Source organism: Nuphar pumila, chromosome 4 (assembly GCF_984573655.1).
Source record: "Nuphar pumila chromosome 4, dmNupPumi1.hap1.1, whole genome shotgun sequence".
Classification (NCBI taxonomy): Eukaryota; Viridiplantae; Streptophyta; class Magnoliopsida; order Nymphaeales; family Nymphaeaceae; genus Nuphar; species Nuphar pumila.
In genome coordinates, this window is record NC_143252.1 from 123,300,614 (window position 1) to 123,324,814 (window position 24,201).

Sequence of the window (24,201 nt, forward strand, 5' to 3'; positions counted from 1 at the left end):
TTGATTGTTGGAATGTGATGCAAAAAAGGAGGAGGTTGTGGGTCTGTTAGCTGAAAATGGGTGAGATAACATGGCAACTGTTGGAGGGTTTTTTTTCTTTTTGCCACAAACCCACGATTATTTGATATTGTGTTCATGTTAGTGCATTTTTTTGTGTGTTTCTTTGTTGCCTACATGAGCCAGTTGTGTAATCTATTATGGTGTGTTTTTTTGTAAGGAAAACTCTTTATTTATCTTTGATTTTTATCTTGTTCTATTTTTGCATAAGCAGGTCTCTGTTTTGTGTGTTCTTCTTTGTATCTTGTTCTTTTGCAAAAGCAAGAACAAAGACTATGTATTGTATGTGAGCTTCTTAACAGTCAACAGTGGTATCAGAGCCAGATTACTCGACCTTATCTGAATGAGAGTGTACGATGCTCATTGTGGTAGAGTGTCCCATGGAGGTGAAGCTTGTAAGTGTGAAGCTTCAAAGAGAGCATACGTTCAGCACACAAAGTGTTCGACATAACTCCTGTTAGAAGAATTTTACTATGGCTAATGATATGACTACCCTTAATCTCTTTCAATCCCTGATACCTATTTTTAATGGAGATAACTATAAATTTTGGAGCATAAAAATGAAGACTTTCTTTATGTCACAAGATCTTTGGAATCTAGTTGAGAAAAGTTATGTAGAAGATGAAGGGATCTCTAAGGAGGCAGAAAAGTTGAAGGAAGCTGAAAAGTTACCATATTTGAATGTGCTTTAAAAGAGAGATTCAAAAGCTCTATTGGTCCTTCAATAGGCTTTAACCGTGACTATCTTTCTTCGAATACCAAGTGATGCTAAATCAAATGAAGCTTGGACAATTCTCAGACAAGAATATCATGGTGATAAAATGGTAACAACGGTGAAACTACAAATTCTTTGTATGGAGTTTGAGATGATGTCTATAAAAAATAATGAGTTTGTTCAAGAGTTTTTCTCAAGAGTTTTTGTAATAGTAAATCAAATAAAACTTTTGGAGAAATTATCAGTGACCAGAAGGCTGTAGAAAAAGTCTTGAGGAGTTTACCATCCAAAATTGATCATATGGTAACAACGATAGAGGAGTCTAAGGATCCGACTGCTTATTCCATTAACCAATTATTGGTTCTCTTTTGGCTCGTGAAGGAATCTTTTGGCTCACGAAGGAAGAATGAATAGGTCAACTGAAAAGAGTGTAGAGCAGACCTTCCAAGCTCAAGTAAAAAATAAAGGATACTGAAATGGTGTCTTTGATCAAAATTATGCTGGTAGAGGATGAGGCAGAGGTGGCCATCAAGGATGTGGACGTGAAAGGTTTGAAGATGGTCTCTCTCTCTCTCTCTCTCTCTCTATATATATATATATATATATATATATATATATATATATATATATATATATATATATATATATCCGATCTCCTTCGAGAATTTCGTCCTCCTATATTCTAATCGTTAATGAGGGAGAGATAGAGAAAGTTTGGGTCTCTCTGTTTCTTAGCTCCCATCAAGGTGAGGGATTTCTCTCTTTTTCCTCTCTTCCATTCCGTTTCCTGTAAAATTTTTCTCCCCCTTCAATTATTTGCGGTTCCGACAACTTGGGTCTCTTATATTCATCAAAGATTGTAAATAAGATGAAAAATAGCACCTTGAAGCTAATTGTGGAGAAGGGTCCTCGAAAGGGGGCGATTGTAGAGTGTAATCAAGACTCGCAAATTGGGGTTGGGAGGTACGTGAAAGGGAACACATTCTCAATCAAAGATCCGGTGATTTCGCAGTACCATTTGGTCGTCGAATTCAGGGATGGTAAGTGGGTGGTCCTGGATTTGGGCACTTCGAACGGGACGATACTAAACGATGTGCAGATTCCTTCACAGAAGCCCTGTGCTGTTAAGGATGGTGATGTGATCAAGATTGGTGCGAGGTCGACCCTGTTTGTTCGAGCCTTGGAGTCGGAGGAAGTTGATGATGTCATTGTTGCAGAGGATCTCTTCCCTGGAATTGTGGTCAGGAGGAACCCCAAGCGCAGAGCAGCCGCGAGGAGCACAAAGGTTCTGAAGAATGACTCGATCGATGTTGGTGTGAAGAGCGCTAAGGTTCCGAAGAATGATTTGGGTTCTATCAATGTTGGTACGAAACAGGTTTCAACCGGACTGAGTATGGAGGCTGAGGAGCCCAGTAAGATGGATAATGATGTGGTGGTTAGTGTCTCGGGTGTGCAAAAATCCATAATCCGGGATGTGGTTGAGGAGAAGCTTGGTGGTGAGCAGTCTGGTGCATTCGGTTCGAGCAAGGTTATGGAAAAGATTACACTGGGGCAGTGGTTAGATAGATTGGAGAGATGGTTGCCGAAACAGATTCGAGATATATCTGAACATTTAATTAAGCTAATGAGAGAAAGGGCTAAGCAGATTGAAGAATTTGTATCCAAACAGGCTGGAAATCATGCAGTGGCTTAGGTGTGCAATTCTTCTAGATCGAAATCGAACCATAGACTCCTTACGCACTACACTATGAGTTGTAAGATGTGCCTCTCTCTTGTTGATCACAGAGTATGTACTTTAAAACGTAATTTGAAATGAAAGTTCAATTGGGATTCATTTAGAATTGCTAGTTTGGAGAAATAATCCTATTTTGAACCAGGAAAATGCGCTATGTACTTTGGTCATACTGTGATCAGTCTACGAGACTCCTAATATTGAATATTTAGTATCCATGTTGATTAGCCGATTGTTGTATTTTTCACTAAACTTGCAGATCTTATCTGGAGTTTGTTGAACAAAGAAGTTGCTTATTCTCTCACCTTGCCTTTTTAATTTTTGATTTGTTCCCTTTCTGTAAACTTATAAAACTTGTCTAAGCCTGTGCATTTTTATTTCATGACCAATATTTGTTGCATTACGGCCATGTTTTACTTATTCTGTGCATGTTGCCTTTCCACGTCTGTACTTTTTACATTTTATTTTGCTTGGCTCTTGTTTAATGTTTTCTGTTGTGTCTCTTCAGTTGCAGTGTATAAATTTTTGCACTGGTATGTTTGGTCAAAAAATGAGAACTCATTGTTTTCTTCTTTTTCAAAATGCAAAGGCTGTCTAGCCGCAATCGTAATGAATTGGGAATTCTTTCACATGGATTATCTAAAGCAGAAATCATGCTTTCTGATGCTTTCGGTTCTGGAGGAGCTGTCTTTTGAAATGAAATAGAAATAAGGGTAACAGATAGACATGTCTCCTGTTATGTGGACTGGTTTCCTTCAGAACTAATGAGATCCTTGATTGTTTCCTGGCTCCATGACATTTCACCTTTGGTTTTTTCTTTCTTTAAATGTCACTGAAACTTCCCTTTCCATGTCATCTTTTTGCATGACAACTTGTATGATTCAACTATTTATTTCCAGTTTAAAGCTTAAACAAGAGACGCTGCCATAGTCAGTAATCAAGTTTTTGCTCTCAAACCAATAGTTGGTTGCAAGTCCTTTAGGTGGCGATTGCTTACAATGTTTGCCTTTCTAAGCAATGCATCTTAAGGCTGTTTGATGTAGTTACTCCAAATTTTCCTCCTGTGTCATGTATGCAGACACTCTAATTATCTATTATTAACAAGCACTCTGTGTGGATAGCATGTTGTACACTATAGCTTTATGAATGTGACATTGCCTGATGGCCATCTTGGAGTAGGTTGTTACGCAGTAATAACTAATAAGATAGCTGTAGGTTCCGAGAGAGGGCTAGAGGATCATCCAAGGAGCTAGTCAACAAGGATAATTCAAGTATCGACTTGTCGGTAATCAGATTCTTTTTTTTCCTCTTGGAATCATTTGAAAACTGGTCGTGAAGCTGAAAAATTCTCCGATCCTTGGGATTCTCAGGAATGTTATGTTTGGTGAATTTCAGAATGGGATCTTTCAGAATATCTAGGACTTTAGAAAACCCTATTCATATGCAAAAAAGAAATTCTTGAAATTCTTGCAAATAGAGTTGTTGTAGCCTTAATCATGAGATCTTCAAGCGGCACATTCTGAATATCCAAGTAGTCTTCTACTTGTAACAAAAAGTTTTCAATGGCCTTACTGTCTCGAGAATCATTAAACTTTTTTGGTCTTGGCACATTAATCCTTGATGACCTCTTACCAATTTCCCCATTTAGGGTCACTGTCCGCTGCAACGTGTGGTTCTTCAACTGAAGTTCTCCTACTTCAGTCTGCAAGTCGGTCACTGTTCGTGAAGCTGAAAAATTCTCCGATCCTTGGGATTCTCAGGAATGTTATGTTTGGTGAATTCCAGAATGGGATCTTTCAGAATATCTAGGACTTTAGAAAACCCTATTCATATGCAAAAAAGAAATTCTTGAAATTCTTGCAAATAGAGTTGTTGTAGCCTTAATCATGAGATCTTCAAGCGGCACATTCTGAATATCCAAGTAGTCTTCTACTTGTAACAAAAAGTTTTCAATGGCCTTACTGTCTCGAGAATCATTAAACTTTGTTGGTCTTGGCACATTAATCCTTGATGACCTCTTACCAATTTCCCCATTTAGGGTCACTGTCCGCTGCAACGTGTGGTTCTTCAACTGAAGTTCTCCTACTTCAGTCTGCAAGTCGGTCACTGTTGTCGTCAACGAAGTAACCTATTTTTTCAACAAGATCATCTGCTCTTACAGGCTTACCACCGCATCATTCAGTTTACTGAATGATTTAACTGCGAGTAAAATCACTTTTTCGTAAGAAGTCACATCTTTCACTAGCTTATTGACAGTTGCAGTCATTTGCTCCTGACCCTGAAGTGAACCCATCTCCTCAGCTCCAACAATTGTCTTGCCCTTGGTGTTACGCAAGTTTTGATAGAGCACCATGATGTTTTTCTCACAAATAGTAGCTTGTCAATGCGCTGGCCGACACCGACTCCGGAGTTCCTTCCCCAGCATGAGAACGGGTTCTTGTAGCACTTGTCACGGGCCTATTTTCTTCAATAGGCTAGCGCGGCGTGACGATCCTTCTTCACCGTCGCAAGCCTATTTATTGCTCGCTTGACAGTCGCAAAAGCTTGTAATCAGAGTGCAAGAGAAAAAAAATTTGCAATCAAAGAAAGCAATCACAATGAGGGTGAACAAAAAAAAGCTCAACGCATTTGATTCATTCATAATTTTGCCTACAGGCACATTACAATTCAAGTATATATATGGGCTGCCCCTTCGGGATATTGATTCAACTGAATCAGGCAGCTTACATTAGACTCAACAAAAGCAAAGCACACTCTAGATACAACTTTACAATATAAGTCACAAAGAAATACAAAAGGTCTACAACTTTTTAAAGAAGTAGCACTTTCGTTCTTGAGAATCTAAAGCAAACACTTCTTCGAGAGTTGACCAAACTTGGGCAGCAATGTCAAGCCCGACTACGAATCCGAGCACATCTTCATATAGTGTGCTAGTAATCCAACCTTTGAGCAGGTGATTGGATTTCCTTCAGGCGATATATTCGGTCGTTTCAGACTGAATCCCATTAGCATTAATCACGAACTGATCTGGGATGATGACGTCGTTGTCGATGAACCCTTAAAGGTCCTGTCTCCAATCAGGCCCAAGACTTGGGTTCTCCATGGAAGAGTTATTGTGGGTCAATTTCAGCGAGATGAAATTCACAAAATTTAATGTTGCTGTGTATGAGAACTTGTCCTAGGAGGTAGGTTGTGTCGAGGAATCCATAGGGAATGAATCGTATCTGATACCATAAACTAGTTTACAACCCGTTGGCGAAGGAGAGATGAGTTAGAGAGAGAGAGAGAGAGAGAGAGAGAGAGAGAGAGAGAGAGATAGAAGGTCGACACGCCAGGTTTTAACGTGGTTCGGCAGTGAGCACCTACGTCCACGATAGAGGCTCTTCAATCTTAATTGCAGTTTTGGGCAAGGCCATTACATTTTGTAGAGAGCTCGTATACTTGGATAGAAAATGTTGGTTTTCCTTTTGTCTGCAGTTAGATACGATCCCTGATTGGGATCACGATAATCCTGCCCAGGCTCAACGTCTCTTATCAATTCATTTGGAGTTATTTGGTGTATCGATAACGTCCAGCTGAGGCACGACGACTCTGATCGGTTCAATTGACTTATCTTGGATGAAATCTAATTAATGTGTTGGATATGGAGCGGATAATACATCTCACTTGGTAACTGTTACACCCTTGAGAATCGTGTACACATCTCCATCAAGTAAGATGTGTGGTAGGGATTAAACAAGACCAATAAATCGGTTATATGCAATATGACCTGATCTGCTTTCACTAGGTCTCAAAAGTTTCATCCTAATACAAAAACCTGAACCTTCATAAGAAAATTGCAGATGGGCCCGAGAAGAGGTACCAGTAAAGTTTAGGCTGAAGTTTGGACTCATATCATGGTCAGCGCCATGGGCCCATTGAGTGATCCAATCATTCATACTCCACCCATTTCATGAAGTAAAATGGTCAAGATCACAGGCTGATTGCATAATTCCTCCAGCTATGTTGCTCATTATAATCAAGCTGCTTTTAGTCCAAAGTCTGACTCAGCTTGCATAACAAAGTCTGACCTTATCAGGGTAAATCCACAACTTTCCCCAAGTTTATAGATAATTGTTACACATTAGGTCAGGACCTTGGTCCGATCACCACCAAGATAGTGTCCAACTCCTTATAAGAAAAAAATATGATCCAATATGCCTAGAGGATCTGCATGGGTTAAGGGTATGGTTGGATCAAACACGTCCCATTGACAGCCCGTAAGCCAAACCTATGTGCACATCCTTCTGAAAAGGAACACCAACTAACATAATCTTAATCCCCTGTGTACAAATCTTCGATCCAATTTTTACAAGTATAAAAGATGACAAGAATCATGGGAACTAGCCCACCTTAGATGCGACCATGTGGTTATGAGAATTGTGAGTGTCTGTACTCGAGCATCCCATTCTGTGAACCTGGAACCCTTTCGTCCCGGGTTTGAGGGTTTGACTCCCACCGGGTGTGCCGGTGCTTTTAACAGTTTAACTGGTGGGTTCCACAAGGACTTGAGTGTCAGTGACTCCTCCCAGTGGGGGGCAGACCCATTAAGTGAACCAGTTCTCGGTGAGGGTTCCTCCCCAATAAAAAAAACTAAAAAATGTATGCTCAAGGGTAGGGATGCACAATGAACCAAGCTAGGTCGAGCTCGGCTTGTTTAAGCTTGACTTGAGCTCATCTGTAAAAGTAAATGAGTCGAGCTTGTACACAAGTGCAGGCTCGATCTACATAAATGAGCCGATCAAGCCACTAACTCCATAAAGCTTGATTAAGCTCGTAAAAATAGTATATATATACAATATGTTTGCAAAGGTATAAACAACAGTCAGTGTTAATCCAACGGGCAGGCTTTTGACTTTTCTTCAAAAGGTCACAATATTGAATCTGCTGCTAGTATAACTTTTCACGTTTTACAATAACCTAGCCTGTGTTTTTAGAACATGTATATTTTTTTTGTCATAATAGTAAAAAATGACCAGCCTAGGGGCATTCATACACATTTTACAATATAGGTTGGGGGATCAAATCCCACCTCTTCAAAATGTTTAATCTTTTTTTTTAGAACTCAAGTAAAGCTCGGCTCGGCTAGAGTTCAGAACTAAGCTGAGTCTAGACAGATAGAATGAATGAAAGAAATGAATGATTTTGTAATCTAGTTCATTTTTTAATAGATGAAATGAATGATTGTATGAGCATATTTATTTTTTAATGAATAAAATAAATTTATGTATAAGCATATTCATTTTTGAATTAATGAAACGAATAATTGTGTGAGTAGGTTCATTTTTTAATGGATGAAGTGAATGATTGTGTGAGCAGGTTTATTTTTTAATGTATATATATGAATTCAATTCAATAACCATATTTGGGATAAAAATTCATGATTTTTTAACATACGTTTGTAATTGGATTCAATATAATACCAATTATAACATTTGTATATCAAAAATATGGTTGTGTATTTGTTTTACATAAATTTTATATTGTATTTGTATTTGGATTTAATTCGACATCTATATTCAGGACAAAAATCCATGATTTTGACATACGTGCATAATTGGATCTCAATATGATACTAATTATAACATTTGTATACCAAAAATATGATTTATACATAAGTTTTATATTTTTTCATATTTGAATCTAATTTGAGATCCATATTCAAGGCTAAAATCCATAATAAACATGTCAAAATATGGATAATGGTGGAGTGAATAGGGTCATATGATCCAAAATGAAGTTATCTAACCATTATCCATGTGTATCTAAATTATCCGCACAATATAAATCAAACAACTAATATAAAGAACATAGCTTTTGTGTACGACCAAAACAAATGTTGGATGGAGTACATTTGTTATAAATAAGACAAAACATGTGTTCTATCTATTTTGTTTGTTGGTTTCGATCTAATAAGTGACAAGCCATGAAACATAGCATTAGTGTAATGTGTGAATGGTAAATTTGATGTGACATGTAGCTTATCAATTATATATATATATGTGTGTGTGTGAGAGAGAGAGAGAGAGAGATAAAATGCGGCCTATCCGGTCTCCCCGTGGCGGCTAAGTTTCAAAAGATCACGTGCTTCCTAGAAATTATATCACCAACAATAATGCTCTATCCAAATTGAGCGATCCATTACAAACAGCTTGGCTACCTCAGTTTTGGACCACCCCACCGGCGCAACATCAATACATGGAACCCTTCTTAGATAACAAGCACCAAACTTCGTGTTTGGAGTTCTAAGACGCTTTCACGTGAATGCAGTCAGATGGTCTTTGGTCACCCTTCAACCCAACATCAGACTCTCATTTCTAGGATTGGGGTTTTCTTTCGATCCCATTTTTTGTTTTCCCCAAGACTCATCCCCTTGGGCTTGTAAAAATGCTTTCCTCACGTTCCCTTGCAGTGGTGAGATATTCCATGCATACAATCATGGTCTCCAATTGGTTGGCTCATAAAGAAAGGGAAAATGTATAGCTACTAACTACAGCTATTATTCTAAAATGCCTGTAACACCCTTAATGTTTTTACTTTTAGGGCTCGTTTGCATGTCGCAAAAACCTGAGGATTTCCCTGGAAATGCAGTGTGTTCCATGCATTTTCCACACAAACGGTATAACCTCCTTCAGCGTGGAAGGAGGCCCCGAAAATCAACGGGATCCACCTTGTTTCCATGGAAACCATTCCCGCGCAGGAGGGGGGTTCCGATTTCGTTACCGCAGAAGGGCAATCTGCCGGGATTGTGGTGCAGATACCCCTTCCGTTTTACACAAACGCACCCTTAGGGTGTGTTCAGATTCGGGTGCGGAGAAAATGGGAAGAAAATTAACTAGGAACTGCATTGCCTTCCTGAAGAGCTAGTGGGGAGCGGGAATGATCTTTAGATGTAAGCAGGAAGTGGGGTTGATAATGAACCAAAAGCGCCATTTTTTTGTTATTCAATACAGCTTGACTTATTTTGGCTCACTACAAGCTCGAGCTTGAGCTCAAGCTCGACCCGTGACGAGCGTGCGTTGAGCTTCAGCTGTCTCATTTGAAAAAGTTTTTTTTTTTTTCAGAAGGACAAGGAGATGTGAACTGAACTCCCAAGCTTTTGTTTTTTTATATATATATATATATATATATATATATAATGATAAAGAAAAGAATTATATTACCAACCTCTTGCAGCTAAGTTGCGTCTACAAACCAGTTTATTAGCATATGATCGATGCACAACCTATAAAAAGAATTAATACATCTTTAATCTTTATGAGCCTATTTGAGCCAAGCGATCGAGCTGAATGTCGAGCATGTCACATTAAACATGAAGAGTCCCTGGCTAAATTTGGACTTATTTACAAGTCCAAATGAGCTAAAGTTCCGAGCACAACCTATAGGTAGCTTACAACGGTGAGTTAATGTTGGCCATTATAGGTTATAATAGCAAGAAAGGATGTTACAACGTATAGGTAGCCTATAACGGCGAGCCAGAGATCTTATTGTTATCGGAGTGTTTCGTCGTTAAAACAGCCTCGCTGTTATAAACTACCTTGTCGCTATTACTTTCTCAGTCCCCATGAGGTTCTTCACTGGTATTGGTTCATCCTTTAACGGCAACCTATAAATATCGTAGTTATTGATCAATAGAAACCATTTTTTGCCGGTAACATATCGGTGAAAAATATTGCTGTTAATCATTTCCACTCTGGATAGAGATGCCTTACTACATGAATCTTTTTGTTATCTACAGCAATACCATGTAAGAATTGATCTGCAAATGCTAGTGATTAGTTATTATTTGTGCTATCTTAAGCATCCTATCGAGGTTCGTTTACGGTAACAATACTAACAAGAGATGTGAGAATCTCTGACATGTTCTACCAATCTAGGAACGCCCATCAGAATGCTTCTGGACAGGCACAAGGATGCACATGAACACTCCTTATCTTACCATGCTGATCCTATGAACAGGAAATCCGTAATACGCTGATAAATTACTTTGAACTGAGATACATTGACTAGGATTCGAACCTAAAAAATCAAGCTCCAGTCACGTCATGCTGCCAATTGTGCAAACTCGGGTATATTTGGGTGTTAACAGAAAAGGTACAGATTTTGGAAGAAAACTTTAGATAACACAGGTGGCAGAAATTGGCTGTCAAGGTTTATTTTGAGATTCAAGTCAAGGTCAATAAATAAATCTCCTTTCACCCATCTTCCCTTTTTTTCTTATTCTTCGAGAAACTTCATTAGATCAGCTTTCTAATTTCTAATGATACATTGATTCACTTCTTGCTAGCACCAACGCACTTCTCGATCAAAAAAAAGGCTTACTAAACCGCATGATGCACAAAAATACATCAAGATAGCAAATGCAAATGCGATAACACTCCCTCAACACTTAGAAACTAAGATGATCGAAGCAAATTAAACATAAGTCAATACTTAAAAGGCCACTAAACAGTCGTTTATTCTCACAAAAAAGCAACGTGAAATGAGACTCAAAATAGAGACAATCAAAGCAAACACAATGACTAAGAAGAAGAGAAAATACATTGCAGATCAACTTCAATTCGTCGATAAGCTCCTGTAATGCACGCCGATGATTCCTTAGACCACCGCTCCGGTACTCCCCTTCCCTCTTTCTGCAACTCGACACACGAAACCAAAACTTCAACAAAGAAGAACAAGATGAATAAAGAAAGAAACTAAGTTGTAAACAGCCACGAGAACCGAACTCGAATTAGTGCCTGGTCAATTTTTAGTGCCTGGTAGAAACTAAGTTGTGATATGATGAACATCCAAGGTAGAAAACCAAGACAAAGCTTCGCCCTCAAGGCTCCTCAAGAACTATTGAATTAGTGCCTGGTCAATTTTTAAACAATTTGAACATGCTTTCAAGAACAAAGTAAGGTGATTCAAAGAATTCTTGATTTCCTTGAACTTAACGAACTTTTTAGAGCTGAGACCCAAAAGTTTTGTATCCTGACTTAAAACAAAGTCGTGGATCTTGTAAGGCCTCCTTTTTCCCTTGGTTCTCTTCATTTGTCAGGTCACATTCCTCAACTCTTCTTCTAGATTTTAGACTTGCTCTTTATACTCTTTAGAGTGAGACAATATGATCTTAATCATTGAGACTATTGTCTCTAGAATACTTATGAACTGGAACTTTTTGATCGGCACACTCTGACCTTTTTATTTGTGAACTTGTTTATAATTCGTCAACTTGGCTTTGTTCTCCAAAAACTTTTATTGCATCTCTAGTATCAATAATCTCAGAGTTGCATTAAAAATTTTCACTTCTTCCAAAATGAATCTTCCTGAAAATTCTTGGGCTACCCCTTTTCCCTTGTCCAACTCTTCATATTGGATCTCTTCTTCTTATTATGGATCTGTCTATTCCTCAATGTGATGATCGAAATAATTCCCTCCAGACAAAAGAACCAGCCCCATTCCTCGAAGCAAGGTTTCGACCAACAGGCCCCACGACTCTTTGGTTCCCCTAGGTTTCCTTTTAGTGTTTCTAGGTAGATCTTGAGTCATAGACTCAAGTTTGATATATGAGTTAGGGTTCTCGAGACCCTGTCCCAGTTCAGATATGTTCAAGTTCTTAAGAAAATTCGTAGAATCTTTTTTCTGATCTATAGTTTGAGGTCTACTAACAAACAAGAGTCCATACAAATCATATATCACACTAATCAAACTTTTTAAAAACTAGGTTTATTAGGTCTCTTTGAGTGCTCCACGAATCCACAAAGTCACTTCAAATGGGATCTAATAGATAGAGATTTCTTCTTACCAGGCCTTTCACTATATACCTGAGTTATGACTCTTAATACCTGCGAGTGAATTTTTGGTCCATCACTGATATACCCAAGTTGATGGCTTCTGGTACTAGTTGGAGGATCAAAAGATCAAAAATATGAGACAAGATAGAGGGTTTTGAAAAACTAAACAGGAAAATAATGGTTCTACAATCAAAGTCCTAAGAAAATGAGGATAAAAAGAGAGAGAGCAAAGGCTAAGCAAATAAGGTCTCACACAAAAATGCAATCCTAACTAGTTGGAGGTTAATAATTTTTCCTAAGAAAATCTAAGTGACATGCAGTTTTTCCAAAAAGGATTTCTAAATTATATTTTTCTAATGCTAAAACAAGCAAATAAACACCAAGTCTACCAAGGGTTAACATAAAAAGCAAGAAAATAAAATACACAAAAAACACCAAGTTTTTAAAGAAAATTATTTTCTCAGGAGAAACTAGACTCCTAAATGGATCAGATATTGGATCCAAAGAGAAACCTTTATCCAAAAAAGCTTATCTAGATCCAAATGCAGCACACTTGCACACAAGAACTAGAAATAGATAGTAGGTGAGTAATGAGATTGGGGGATCTTGGGACTCGAAAATGAAGATCCGATCCAAAACTAAAGTTTTTGCCAGATTCTTTCGAAATTCAATATTTGTGACAGACTTTGTCACTGATTTTGGACACCGAAAATGAAGGATTATGAAAAAACAAAAAAAGAACAGAGAAACTAGACTGAAATATTTTTTCAAAGACACTTGTTTTGCTTAAAAAATAAATGAGCCCCGACAACATTCCTAAAGCAAAAGACAAACCGGTGTTTTTTGGCCACTTGAGCCAAAAAATACAAGAAAATAGTAAAAATAACAAAACAAGATAGGTTGTCAACTTTCCAACATCCACCAAGATCACCCTTATCTAATTAATAGTTAGAGAGAAACAACCTCTGAAAGATAGATTATTCAGTTGTTATAGTATGCAAGACATGTTTCTATTCTGATTTTGAAACTTATAAACGACGACCCTGGAGGGGTTTTCAGTTCTGACCCAAAACATAAAACAATTAGGTCTATATCTCAAATTTTGAATGACTATAAAAATAAGGTTTTATATATAGGATCTTTGAGATACAGATCTAGTAACAAAGATTGCTTTGTAGAAAACAATTAGAAAATTGATTGTTTTCTTTGTTTCCATACATTTTTGGAGGCCCTAGATTCAAAATCCGAACTCATGCCAAAGATGAGAACAGTAGATCCAAATGTTCATTTTCTAATGAGCCCTAGAACATTGAAAAATGACGTACATATAGAGAGATATGACTCTGTCAACATGACAAGTCCGTGTACGACAGGACACTGGATTTTAGATTCAAAGTAGATCCAATATCCGAAAAACAAAAATGCATTTCAAACTACTAACCTCGCAACACTAATTTCTCAAAAAATTTGATTTTGGAGTCTAGATGAATGGTCTCACCATGATCATCATTCTGTAGATCCTAAATTTTTTAAAGCAAAAAGATAGATTTTCAAAAAAAAAAGAATAGAAAATGGTCCAAAAACTAGATCCAAATTTGAGCATTGTGGGGTTTGCTTTGCACGGCTGAACACATTTCCTTTTTTCTGTTGAGCAGGTTTCGACTACACCAAGAACTTGAAATCTTCACTTGTGGGTCTTCAGCTTGTGAGTGCATGTACTTAGTACGCGGATCCTAAAAGAAAGGTGGGGTTGATGGTGTGAAGCACCACCAACACTCGAAAAAAACACAAAAACATGACAAATATGATATTTGTTAAAAAAGTTGATACTTTTATTATAAAATAAAATGTGTACAAAAATCAAATCTCACCTCAAGCTTTGGTAAACTAATGGTAAAAAGGAAAAGCATGGGAGCTACCTTCAAAGCTGGTCGAAGATTTGTAGGGTGGAAATGTTTTAAGTAGATATGAATTACTTGATGTCTTCATCCGTGCATCCCTTGGGTTTTTATTGTTGTTGTCAAGTACAGTTTCATAGATGAGAAAGCTTTTTGTTATGGTTGCAATGTGATGTTTGTTGCTTCTCTACCTTTGTTCAAAATTTTTAGGTAATGGTAATCTTTATTTACTGTTGGACTTGAATATCTCAAATGCCCAAGATATTGGATATTACCTAATGTTGTTCCATTACACTTTGATCATATGCACGTTTCTTGTCTATTTAAATGATCCTGAAAAACATATCGTTTGATTTTCATTCTTGAACCTGACGGTTTAGCTGCAACAGGTCGAATTGGAATAGAGATCCCACTTCAGGACAACTTTCTGTTTTGTTCGGTTCCTGCCACGGACAGGAGATGGTAAGGGATGCCATCTGTCTCACATGGATACAGCTGTGGATGTAGGGATATGGTCATCTTTATGAAGTTTTCAATAGGACTAGAAATTTAAGGGAATACGATCTGGGATGCACGGCACTAGTCTGAAAGGGTGAATCTCTAAGTTGATGAGTTGCGACTATCATATGCTAACCCTGTTTCCTGCATCACATCATACAATGTACTTGCCAAAATTTGCAAGGTTGACCTCTGAGCCAACTGGTCCTTCATTATCCACATCATCTTTATCAACCGTTTGCATTTGTTTTGCGCTGAAAGGCAGAAATATTCTTGCCAACTTTTATGTGCGGAGCGTGATTTATCTGCTGCTCAGAATATTACAAGTTTTGAAAGTAGCTGTTGTTATTGTAACTGTAATGAAACACAAGTGCACAAGCACAAAACAATTTACTAAGGGATTATACAAGAGCCCTGAGGCAATGCACAAGAAGACAGTACAAAAAAGTGCTAGTAAGGCTTACAAAGAGCCAAATACAAGAAAATAAGCACAAAGTGCTAATAAAGCTGAGTCAAACACATAAAGACAATAATTTTTATAAGCACAAAAGTTCTAATAAGGCTAAGTCAAAGACAAACATAAAAAATAATAGGCTTTATTGAGATAGTTGGAGAAAAAAATGAAATAAAGAGGGTCCAATCCCCTCTGTTTATACGCAAAAGTGAGACCAAGGGAGGGCTCCTGTAGAGCTGTTGGGAGCCCCCCAATGGTCATATTTGTGACCGTTTGGGTGGCTCCTAAGGGCTCTATGAGTTGCCCAAAAAGGCCTTGGTCAAACCAAACAAAAAAGAAAATTAAAAATTAAAAAGATAATTACAATATACTTTCTAGTGGACTATCCTATATATAAATCCAACAAAAAACCCAAAATACTCTTATAAGTTATGACTAATTATAAAGGTATACATATATATTTTACTATATATGTATATAATATATATACATACATAGATGTATATATATATATATATATATATATATACATTTTAATTATTTATTTTAACATCCTTCTCAAACTTACGGTGAGATCACCGAAAGTTTGTTGAGAAGAAAGAGAAATTGAGGTGCAAGCAAGAGCTTTGGTAAAAAAATATGCAAGTTGGTACTCCATGGTGACGTACGATAACTCAATAATTCCTTTCAGATGCTCAATAATTTTTTTCATGAAAGGTGTGATTTCTTGCAACATAAATGACGCTTTTGTTGTCACAACACATGTTTGAAGGTTGGGAGATGAAAATTCGCATGTCTTGAAGCAGAGTCCTTAGCCATACGAGCTCTATTTTAGTTGTAGTCATTGCTCGATATTCTACCACAATTGAAGATAATGAGGCATTTTATTGTCTTTCAAGAAATTAATGAATCTCCTAAAAAATACAAAAAACAGTTATTGAGATTCTATTATTTGGGTTACCACCTTAATTTGCATCAATATAAACAATTAAATCTGAGTATGAAGAAGAGGATAAAAAAAGCCCATTCGATATTGTATTTTAATATAACAAACAATTCTCATAACTGAAACCATATGCACTAAGTTAGGAGCATGCTGAAACTAACTTGTTGTGTGGATCACATGAGCAATATCAGGTTGAGTGATAGAGAGGTAGGTGAGGGATCTAATCAATTGGCGATATGGAGTAGGATCTTCAAACATTATACCATCTTCAAGTTTTAATTTGGCATTAATGACTTCTGGGGTCTCCACCTTCTTTTTATTAGAAACTCCTGGCCTATCATATATGTCAGCAGCCAATTTCATCTGAGAGAGGATATACCATTTGGGTGAATAGGCAACCTCAGTTCCTAAAAATTATCTCAAATACCCCAAGTTAGACATATCAAAATTTTTCTTTAAAACAAATCTAATTTCAATAAATCCTTTGTCATTTCCTTTAATGATCATATCATCAACATATAAAAGAAGAATTACAATTTTTGTACCTATTTTCTTGACAAAAAAAACGGTGTCAATATAACAAGAGGTAAATCTCAAAATAATTAAAACATCATTAAATTTATCATATGAAGCCCTTGGGGCTTGTTTAAGACCATATAAGGCTTTTTTTAGTTTTTTTTTTATATTAACTTCGGAAGAGGGTCCATGTATACTTTCTCACCAAGTTCTCCATTTAAAATAGCATTTTTAACATCTAATTGATAGATATGTTATTTTTGGATAAAGACAATGACATTTAGGATGTGAATACTAGTCATTCTTGCAACGAGGGCAAAGGTTTTGTCACAATCTATTTCATATTCTTGGGTATATCCTTTAGCAATTAATCTTACTTTATACATTTATAATGATCTGTCACTTTTAGTTTTGGCTTTAAACACCCATCTACATCCTATAGATTTATAGCCTAGAGGAAGATCAAATATTTTCCATATATTTGTTTTCCTAAGAGCATTAAATTCTAATTTCATTGCCTTAATCCAATGAAGATATTGTTTGGCTTCATGATAATTAGATGGTTCATAATAAGAGTAGAGAGTTATTAAACATACTCTAAAATTTAGAGAAAAAGTGTCATATGATACAAATCTACAAAAAGCATTAGTGATTCAGTTAGATCTCCTAAGTTGAGATTCTACTAGGGGTATGTTTTGGGAGAACTTGTCAAAATCACATTGATGGTCACCTTAACTACCCTGAGTATATATATGCATATCATTAAATGTATTTTCATTTAAACTTTTATGTTGATAACTAACTTCATCCACAACTGGATGTTCAATACTAGAGTTATCAACCAAACAAAAGTCAATCACATCAATAGAGTAAGACTCATCATGCCTTGGCATTAGATCAAATAAAAAATAGTCATTTTCTTCTTTAGTTCCTTGGTTATTAAATCCATTTTTATTTTTAAGGAAGGTGGCATCTTTAGAAACATAGAATTTGTTGTTTATTGGGTCAAAACAATGATACACTTTTTTATTTTTCTCATATCCTAAGAAAACACGTTCAATGGCTTTTGGAGAAAGTTTATCATTTTTATAAGTATATAACACTTGCAACAAAAAAAAATCTTAGTCTTTTAAAATTGAGAGTCATTTTACAAAGTTTTTCAAATAGGGAGACATTTTTAAAGAATAAGGTGTTCTATTTATTAAGTTGAAGTTAAAATGGTTTTGGCCCAAATTTTTTTTAGAATGTTCTTATAAATGAGAAGGGTTCTAGTGGTTTCTACTATATATATGTTCTCTTTTCGCTAACCCATTTTGTTGAAGAGTTTTAGGGCAAGATCTTTGATGACAAATTTTATTTTATTTTAAATAATTTTGAAAGTTATTTGACATATACTTCCCTCTCGAAGCCAACCTAAGTATAGATATGTTACTAAAAATTTTATTTTTAATCATTATGTGAAACTCTTTAAAGAAAGCGAACATGTTAGATTTGAGATTTAGAACATACACTCATGTGTATCTAGTAAAATCATCCACAAAAAATAACATAATAAGAGTAACCTTCTTTTGATATGATCGGTGAAGGACCTCATACATCCGAACTCACCAATTCAAAAGGTCGAGTAGAAACAAAAGATCTATGAGAAAGGAGAATAACTTTTATTTTTCTAAAAATATAATGTTTATAAGATATATCTTTTTCATTAAAAATATTTTTCAAAAAAGAAAAGAGATGCATCTTAAAAAAACTAGGATGCCCAAGTCTCTTATGTCAAGTGTCAATATCTTTGTCTTGTACATAATTACAAAATGACTTGGTTAAAAGTATCAAAAAATTCATGAGGTAAAAATCACCTCTCCTATGGTCTTGCCCAATCAGCTTTTCTGACTCGAGATATTGCACAGAGCAATATTTAGATAAGTAGAAAGTTTTTCAATCATGGTCAAAATTTTGAGATACGAAAAATAGATTTAAATTTACTTTTGGAACAAAAAAATTTTGATAATTTTTAGAATCAAGAGTTTCAATACTATTTATTTTTAAAGAAGTTTCATCGGTGGTTGAATCATAAGATGAAGTACAATAAGTGCAAACTTCAGAAAGAGTATTCTTATAAGGGGTCATATGAAAAGAGGTACCTGATTCAAGAATCCACATACTTTAAGGTAAGGAAGAAGATGCAATGGCGACATTCAAAGTAGAAGATGATTTGAGAAGTTGAAGTGTCTTCGATATTTGAGTAAGAGTGTATAATGTCTCTTAAAAATCTAACCTTTTTAAAATTCAAATATTGAAATTGGAGACCAAAATTTATATATATATATATAAGTAAATTAGATCTTATAATGTAGAAACGATTTTTTTTAAAAACAATTAAGACTTTGGGCGGGATTGTACTAAAGATAACAATCAAATCAAAATATACTGGATATACACATTTTACACCATGTACAATGTAAGACTGAAGTATAAAGAGTTTTAATTCAATTTTAAATTAGAGTATAAAAACAATGGTTCAGTCTCTACATGATCAATTACTTAAACAAAAATATCATGTCTACCAAGATCGTAAGGTAATAGTGAACCCTCGAGGATGCAGCTCAACTAGTCATTCGCTTAAACTACTCATCATACTTTACCTGTTTTACCTATCTCCCATAAAATGGGGTCAGACTCGCTAAAGTCTGAAAGAGCAACCCAAACTCAAACTTAAAAAAAACATATCAAGCATTTAAAGGTAAAGACGTGATGTATTATTCATCAATCATAAAGTGATAAGCAAGAAAACAACATTACGTAAGTCATTCATTTCAAGCATTCGAACATAAAGCGTTTAAAAGTATTTTATCACTTAATATTATATTCAACCTTAACTCACTTCATAAAGCATAATCCATATGCATTCAAGACATACAAGTCATCGCATATGTATGTATGTCTTCTCCCTCTTCCCTCATTTATCTCTCACCCTTGCAACTCTTCCACCACCACCACACTGTTGGAGGCCAGGTCACGACCCAGCGATGTCGCCGCCGCCTGGGAAAACCCAACCTAATCTTTGGCCGGAGACCAGATGCTGCCCATTTTTCCCTGAGTTTTGTGGTTCGCCGGAGACCAACCCTAGCCACTACGTGGCTGCTGCCCTCTCCTCTCTGTCTGTTTTTCTGGCAAGGAGGCAGCGCGACCTACTACGTCCTAGGCCACATTTTTCTTATGCCTTCCACGATCCAAGCCTTAGCCGAATAGGGCTTCCCTCTGCCGCCTGAGCAACGACGCTATCTGGGTGTTACCAGCCATCATCTCTTCGCCTCTGTTCTGTTTTGCCGACCCAGCATCAGCGTGTGAGGTAAATCCATCTCCTTCCCCATCTCATTCATCTTCCCTGATTTTATATTTTATTTTTATTTTATTTTTTAGGACCGAGAATCTGCTAGGATGCCATTGCGCAGGGAAGACGACCCCTGTTTGCCGTCCATTCTTGGTTTGGAAGGACCATACCACTTTGTCTGGTAATGGCCAAAATTTTTTCCCTGCCAGTGTTTTCCCCTTGTTTCTTAAGATATTCCTACCCTATCCACTATTTCTTCTAAAATTCTTGAGTTTTTTTGGTATTTCCACACCAGTCGATCTACCCAGACAAGAGTTCTTTGTTTTTTTATGTGTGTTTCCCTTTATTGGGATCTGTGCCCAGGATGTTGGACTAGTTTTCATCCCATCAGCGTGCTGAGTAATTTTCATCCCTATAGTGTTCTTATTTTTTAGAATCAGAGTTATTTTTGTTGATTTTTTATTTATTTTTGGTTTCCTCGTTTTGCGTGCCTGATTGAGAATCATGCCCTGCAGCAGCAGCACCTCGGCCGTCAGCAACAATCTAGTTTTCATTGGTATCACCTCCTCCTTTATGGATTTCCTTCTTTTTAGGGTAGTTTTCTAGGAAATTTTGATATTTCTTAGAAATCATGTACCTCGATTTTTGTGCAATCATGGCGGGTGTGCATTGATATTGTGTGGACCAGTGGAAACACACTGCTCAATTATTTTGTCGCGCTTTGCTTGGTGTTGTGCATCGCAAATCAAGTGTTCGTTGATTTGCCTAATCGGCAAATCGTTGTTGTTTCGCAGGGCGATGGATTTTTGAGGTCTGCTACATATTTTGGTCAAATCGCAAAGATAGGATTCCTAAACTAAATTTATTGAATATAGATTCTTGTTGTCTAGTATTAATCTAGTGTGTTTAAACATTTTATTGCATAAAAATCATAGTGTAGTGCATCTTTAAAAAATTAAGTGTAGAAATGCATAATTCGATGGTTTTGCCTGAATTACATTAACAATTACGTTAATTTTGGTTACGAGCATGATTAACGTAATATATTCTTCAAGTTTGTTTTGGGTTTTCCACAATCAAGGGTTGGTGTCCCACAACATTACAGATAACCTCGTGAAGGACTGAAGCGAAGTGTGAGTTGTTGTGCGGTTAAAGGATCCACTCTTACTTATTACGATCCTTGAAAGATCCAAACAATTTTTAATGGTTATAAACTTATAATAATTTAGCTCTTTTATGTCTAGATCTTTTTTTTTGAAGAATTGTAATATTTTTTAACAAGAATATTTTTGAATTTTGTTTTTTTCACTTATACAATGGTTGTGCTTATGATTTAAAAAATTTAAATCTTACGTAACTCCTCAATTATCTTAAATCCTAAATAAATTTCATATTCTGTATTTTTCTACGTCTGAGGATCCTTGAAGTAATAACCTCAATCGAGTTATATTTATGAATTATTCTGTATTGAATCTAATACTGGGAAGCATATACTCGCGCTTATGCTCAGGTGGGTCGTCTAGTATTTGGAACGGTTGAAACATGGTCATTAGATGAACTCGTTGACATATTACTTTTGGCAATTATACAAAACTCTATAACAAATAAAAAAGTTTTAGATTTTTTCCAAAAATTTGGGTTTGAGAAAGTTTTAAAAGGTTTGATTTTTTATGGACATTACAGAGTGTCTTTTGTATCTCGTCCATTCTTGCTAGATTCTTTTTTTTAGGGGCATAGAGCTCTTGGGAGCCTGCTGCAGTCATATTTGTGACTATTGGGGTGGCTCCCAAGGGCTCTATGAGTTGCCCAAAAAGGCATTGGTCAAACCAAAATGAAAAGAAAATAAAAAATTAAAAAGACAATTACAATATAGTCCTTAGTGGACTATTTTATTTATAGATCCAACAAAAAGACCAAAATACCCATATAGGTTATGACTAACTACAAAGGTATTTATATATATTTTTTACTATATATATATATATATATATATATATATATATATATATATATATATATATATATATATATATAGAGAGAGAGAGAGAGAGAGAGAGAGAGAGATTTATTTTAACAGTAACATACTGTTTTTTTTGCAGGCTAAATGAGTAATGGCAGATGCACATTAACAAAGTAACCATACTGTTTAGAAAGATAACATCGACCATTTCAACTTTGAATTTCATGTCAAAATTTCAGCTGGATTTCATGTTATAATTCTGTGTATAACTGGAGTTATCATGATCATCATCTAAGGCAGGTTGCCTTAGCTCTCCATAATGATGCAGAATAGATGTACCATTCGTGCCTTCACATGCTTACTGCTGTGATTCTGTTCACAACATGGTCATCGAGAATATTATATATAATCATATCATGCATTTTTCATTTTAAAGTTGGTAAATTGTGCATAATTTAGCAAGAGGGATGCCTAGCTAAAACTCAATTTTTTTTATAGCAGTAGAGAGAGAAACCATTGTGGATATGGGAGTTACCTTTTCATTCCCGCTGCTATCTTTTAACTATATCGGTTTCTGAAAGGCACTGTCCTAGCCTCATGTTTGCCTGGAATATATGCACCATGGAAATTGAGAAAATGGCGCTTTGGAAACATGCTGGTTCACTTGTACAGCATTGTCTCCCAAAATGTAGTTTTTCTTGTCTTGGAAAAATGATCTGATGAGCATGCTGCTCCTACCAAACAAGCTAAGCCCCCGTTGGTTAATGTCATTCATTGGTATGGTGATAATTTTGGTGCAAAGGGCGGGTAAAGGACCTAAACAAGCTGAGCTTGCGATGCTCAAGCTTGGCTTATTTTGACTAGATATGAGCTCAAGGCAGAATCTCTGCTGCTTCATCATGACCATACTTGAGCTGGTTCAAACTGGCTTGTTTGAATAAGCATATAATTTTTGAGGGAGAAGCACTGAACCTTCACTCTCGTTTCATGTAGAACTCCAACATAGAGAAAAAGTGAATGTGGTGATGGAGTTTAGCACGAAAAGGTGGGATGGGTGGAGGGGGGAACTATTTATAAACAACGAAAGTTCACATAAGAACAGTCAGCTTGCACAATCTTGGTGTTTTTGTTTTTTTCTGTCATCGTGGTCTTTACACAACTTTATGTAAAAAAAAAAGAAAAGAAAAGCTTCACAATAAGCAACCGTAGATATGAACGGATGATGAGATGATGCTAGTTAATATTTTGACATTGCAACAGTAGGTTGTTGGTCAAAATTATCTGCCCTTTGATGCCCAAACTCCTCATCCCTTCCACTGTGTCGTGAGCTGTTGATTCGACCATCCTCTGCTGCTTTCTTGTCTTTGTTTCTTGAAGCCCTGTATGAATAACACAATTATCATCAATATGCTCCTCAACAAATATGCAACAGATAGGTCTTTCAAAGGAGGATAATCAAATGGATGATGATATACCATGAGTAAATTATTATCCCAAGACTAACTAGAAAGAATGCAAGGAAATACATCCAGTCAACCTGCAGAGCATGATTTGCATAGTTAAAGGTAGGCTACTAAGATAATGCTATAATTTTCAGACGAAATGGACCATGGACTTGTGGGAGCCAACCTTCTGGTGAAATTTAAAAATGCGAATTAGAACAGCCCATGCATCCGAGGTCAGCAAAGAAATATTGAACATGGTTGCTCCGCTTATCTGCAAAAGAAACAAGAAGAGATATTGTAGTTGTTTTATGCAAACAGAATATACATCATGGACAAAATGGTAGTCATAAATAGTTTTTGGTGTCATCTATGAGGCACATTGGTTAGCAATGGATAGAGAATGAATTTTAAGCTTGGCATGTAGATACTGCAGAAAAAGATATTACGAGTTGTGTTTCTAATACATGAGAACTGCTTCAACAATGTCATGGCCAAACAAAATCCTCTCTCTCTCTCTCTCTCTCTCTCTCTCTCTCTCTCTATATATATATATATATATATATATATATATATATATATGATTCACAGTGGTACACTCTTGTTTGCATAGATCTAGCCACCAAATGGTAAAACTAATTGTAAGATGTGTTTCGTATATTAGAAAGTTTTATCATATTTAATATGCCATAAGATTTCATTTTTTAGATGGTGAAAATGAATGACTGGCAATTCATGAAAAATAGGGTTGGTTTGGTATAAAACATCATATTCAAGTCAACTTTGACACAAAAATAATAAATAGAATATGCTAAACATGATTCAGCTATTAGATTT

General features: G+C 36.1%; 1 protein-coding gene and 1 long non-coding RNA gene across 2 annotated transcripts; one reads left to right on the forward strand and one right to left on the reverse strand.

Annotated features, from left to right (window-relative positions):
• Positions 1-1,248: 1,248 nt before the first annotated feature.
• LOC149840885 (uncharacterized) lies at positions 1,249-2,465 on the forward strand. The gene is made up of 2 exons (XM_090005155.1): positions 1,249-1,332; positions 1,629-2,465. Exons 1-2 carry the CDS (start codon positions 1,249-1,251, stop codon positions 2,463-2,465), a joined length of 921 nt encoding a protein of 306 aa, XP_089861281.1.
• A 20,566-nt stretch (positions 2,466-23,031) lies between these two features.
• LOC149840886 (uncharacterized) lies at positions 23,032-23,638 on the reverse strand. Its single transcript, XR_016431609.1, has 3 exons — positions 23,552-23,638; positions 23,398-23,459; positions 23,032-23,301 (listed from the first exon to the last, which is right to left on the reverse strand). It is a non-coding gene; the product is annotated as an uncharacterized LOC149840886 (long non-coding RNA).
• Between the last annotated feature and the right edge of the window lie 563 nt (positions 23,639-24,201).

Bases quoted from the DNA above. Each gene is read 5' to 3' on its own strand.
- LOC149840885 (XM_090005155.1), top strand. From the start codon at position 1,249: ATGGTGTCTTTGATCAAAATTATGCTGGTAGAGGATGAGGCAGAGGTG. The intron at 1,333-1,628 runs GTCTCTCTCTCT...TATTCATCAAAG, and splicing joins ACGTGAAAGGTTTGAAGATG to ATTGTAAATAAGATGAAAAA.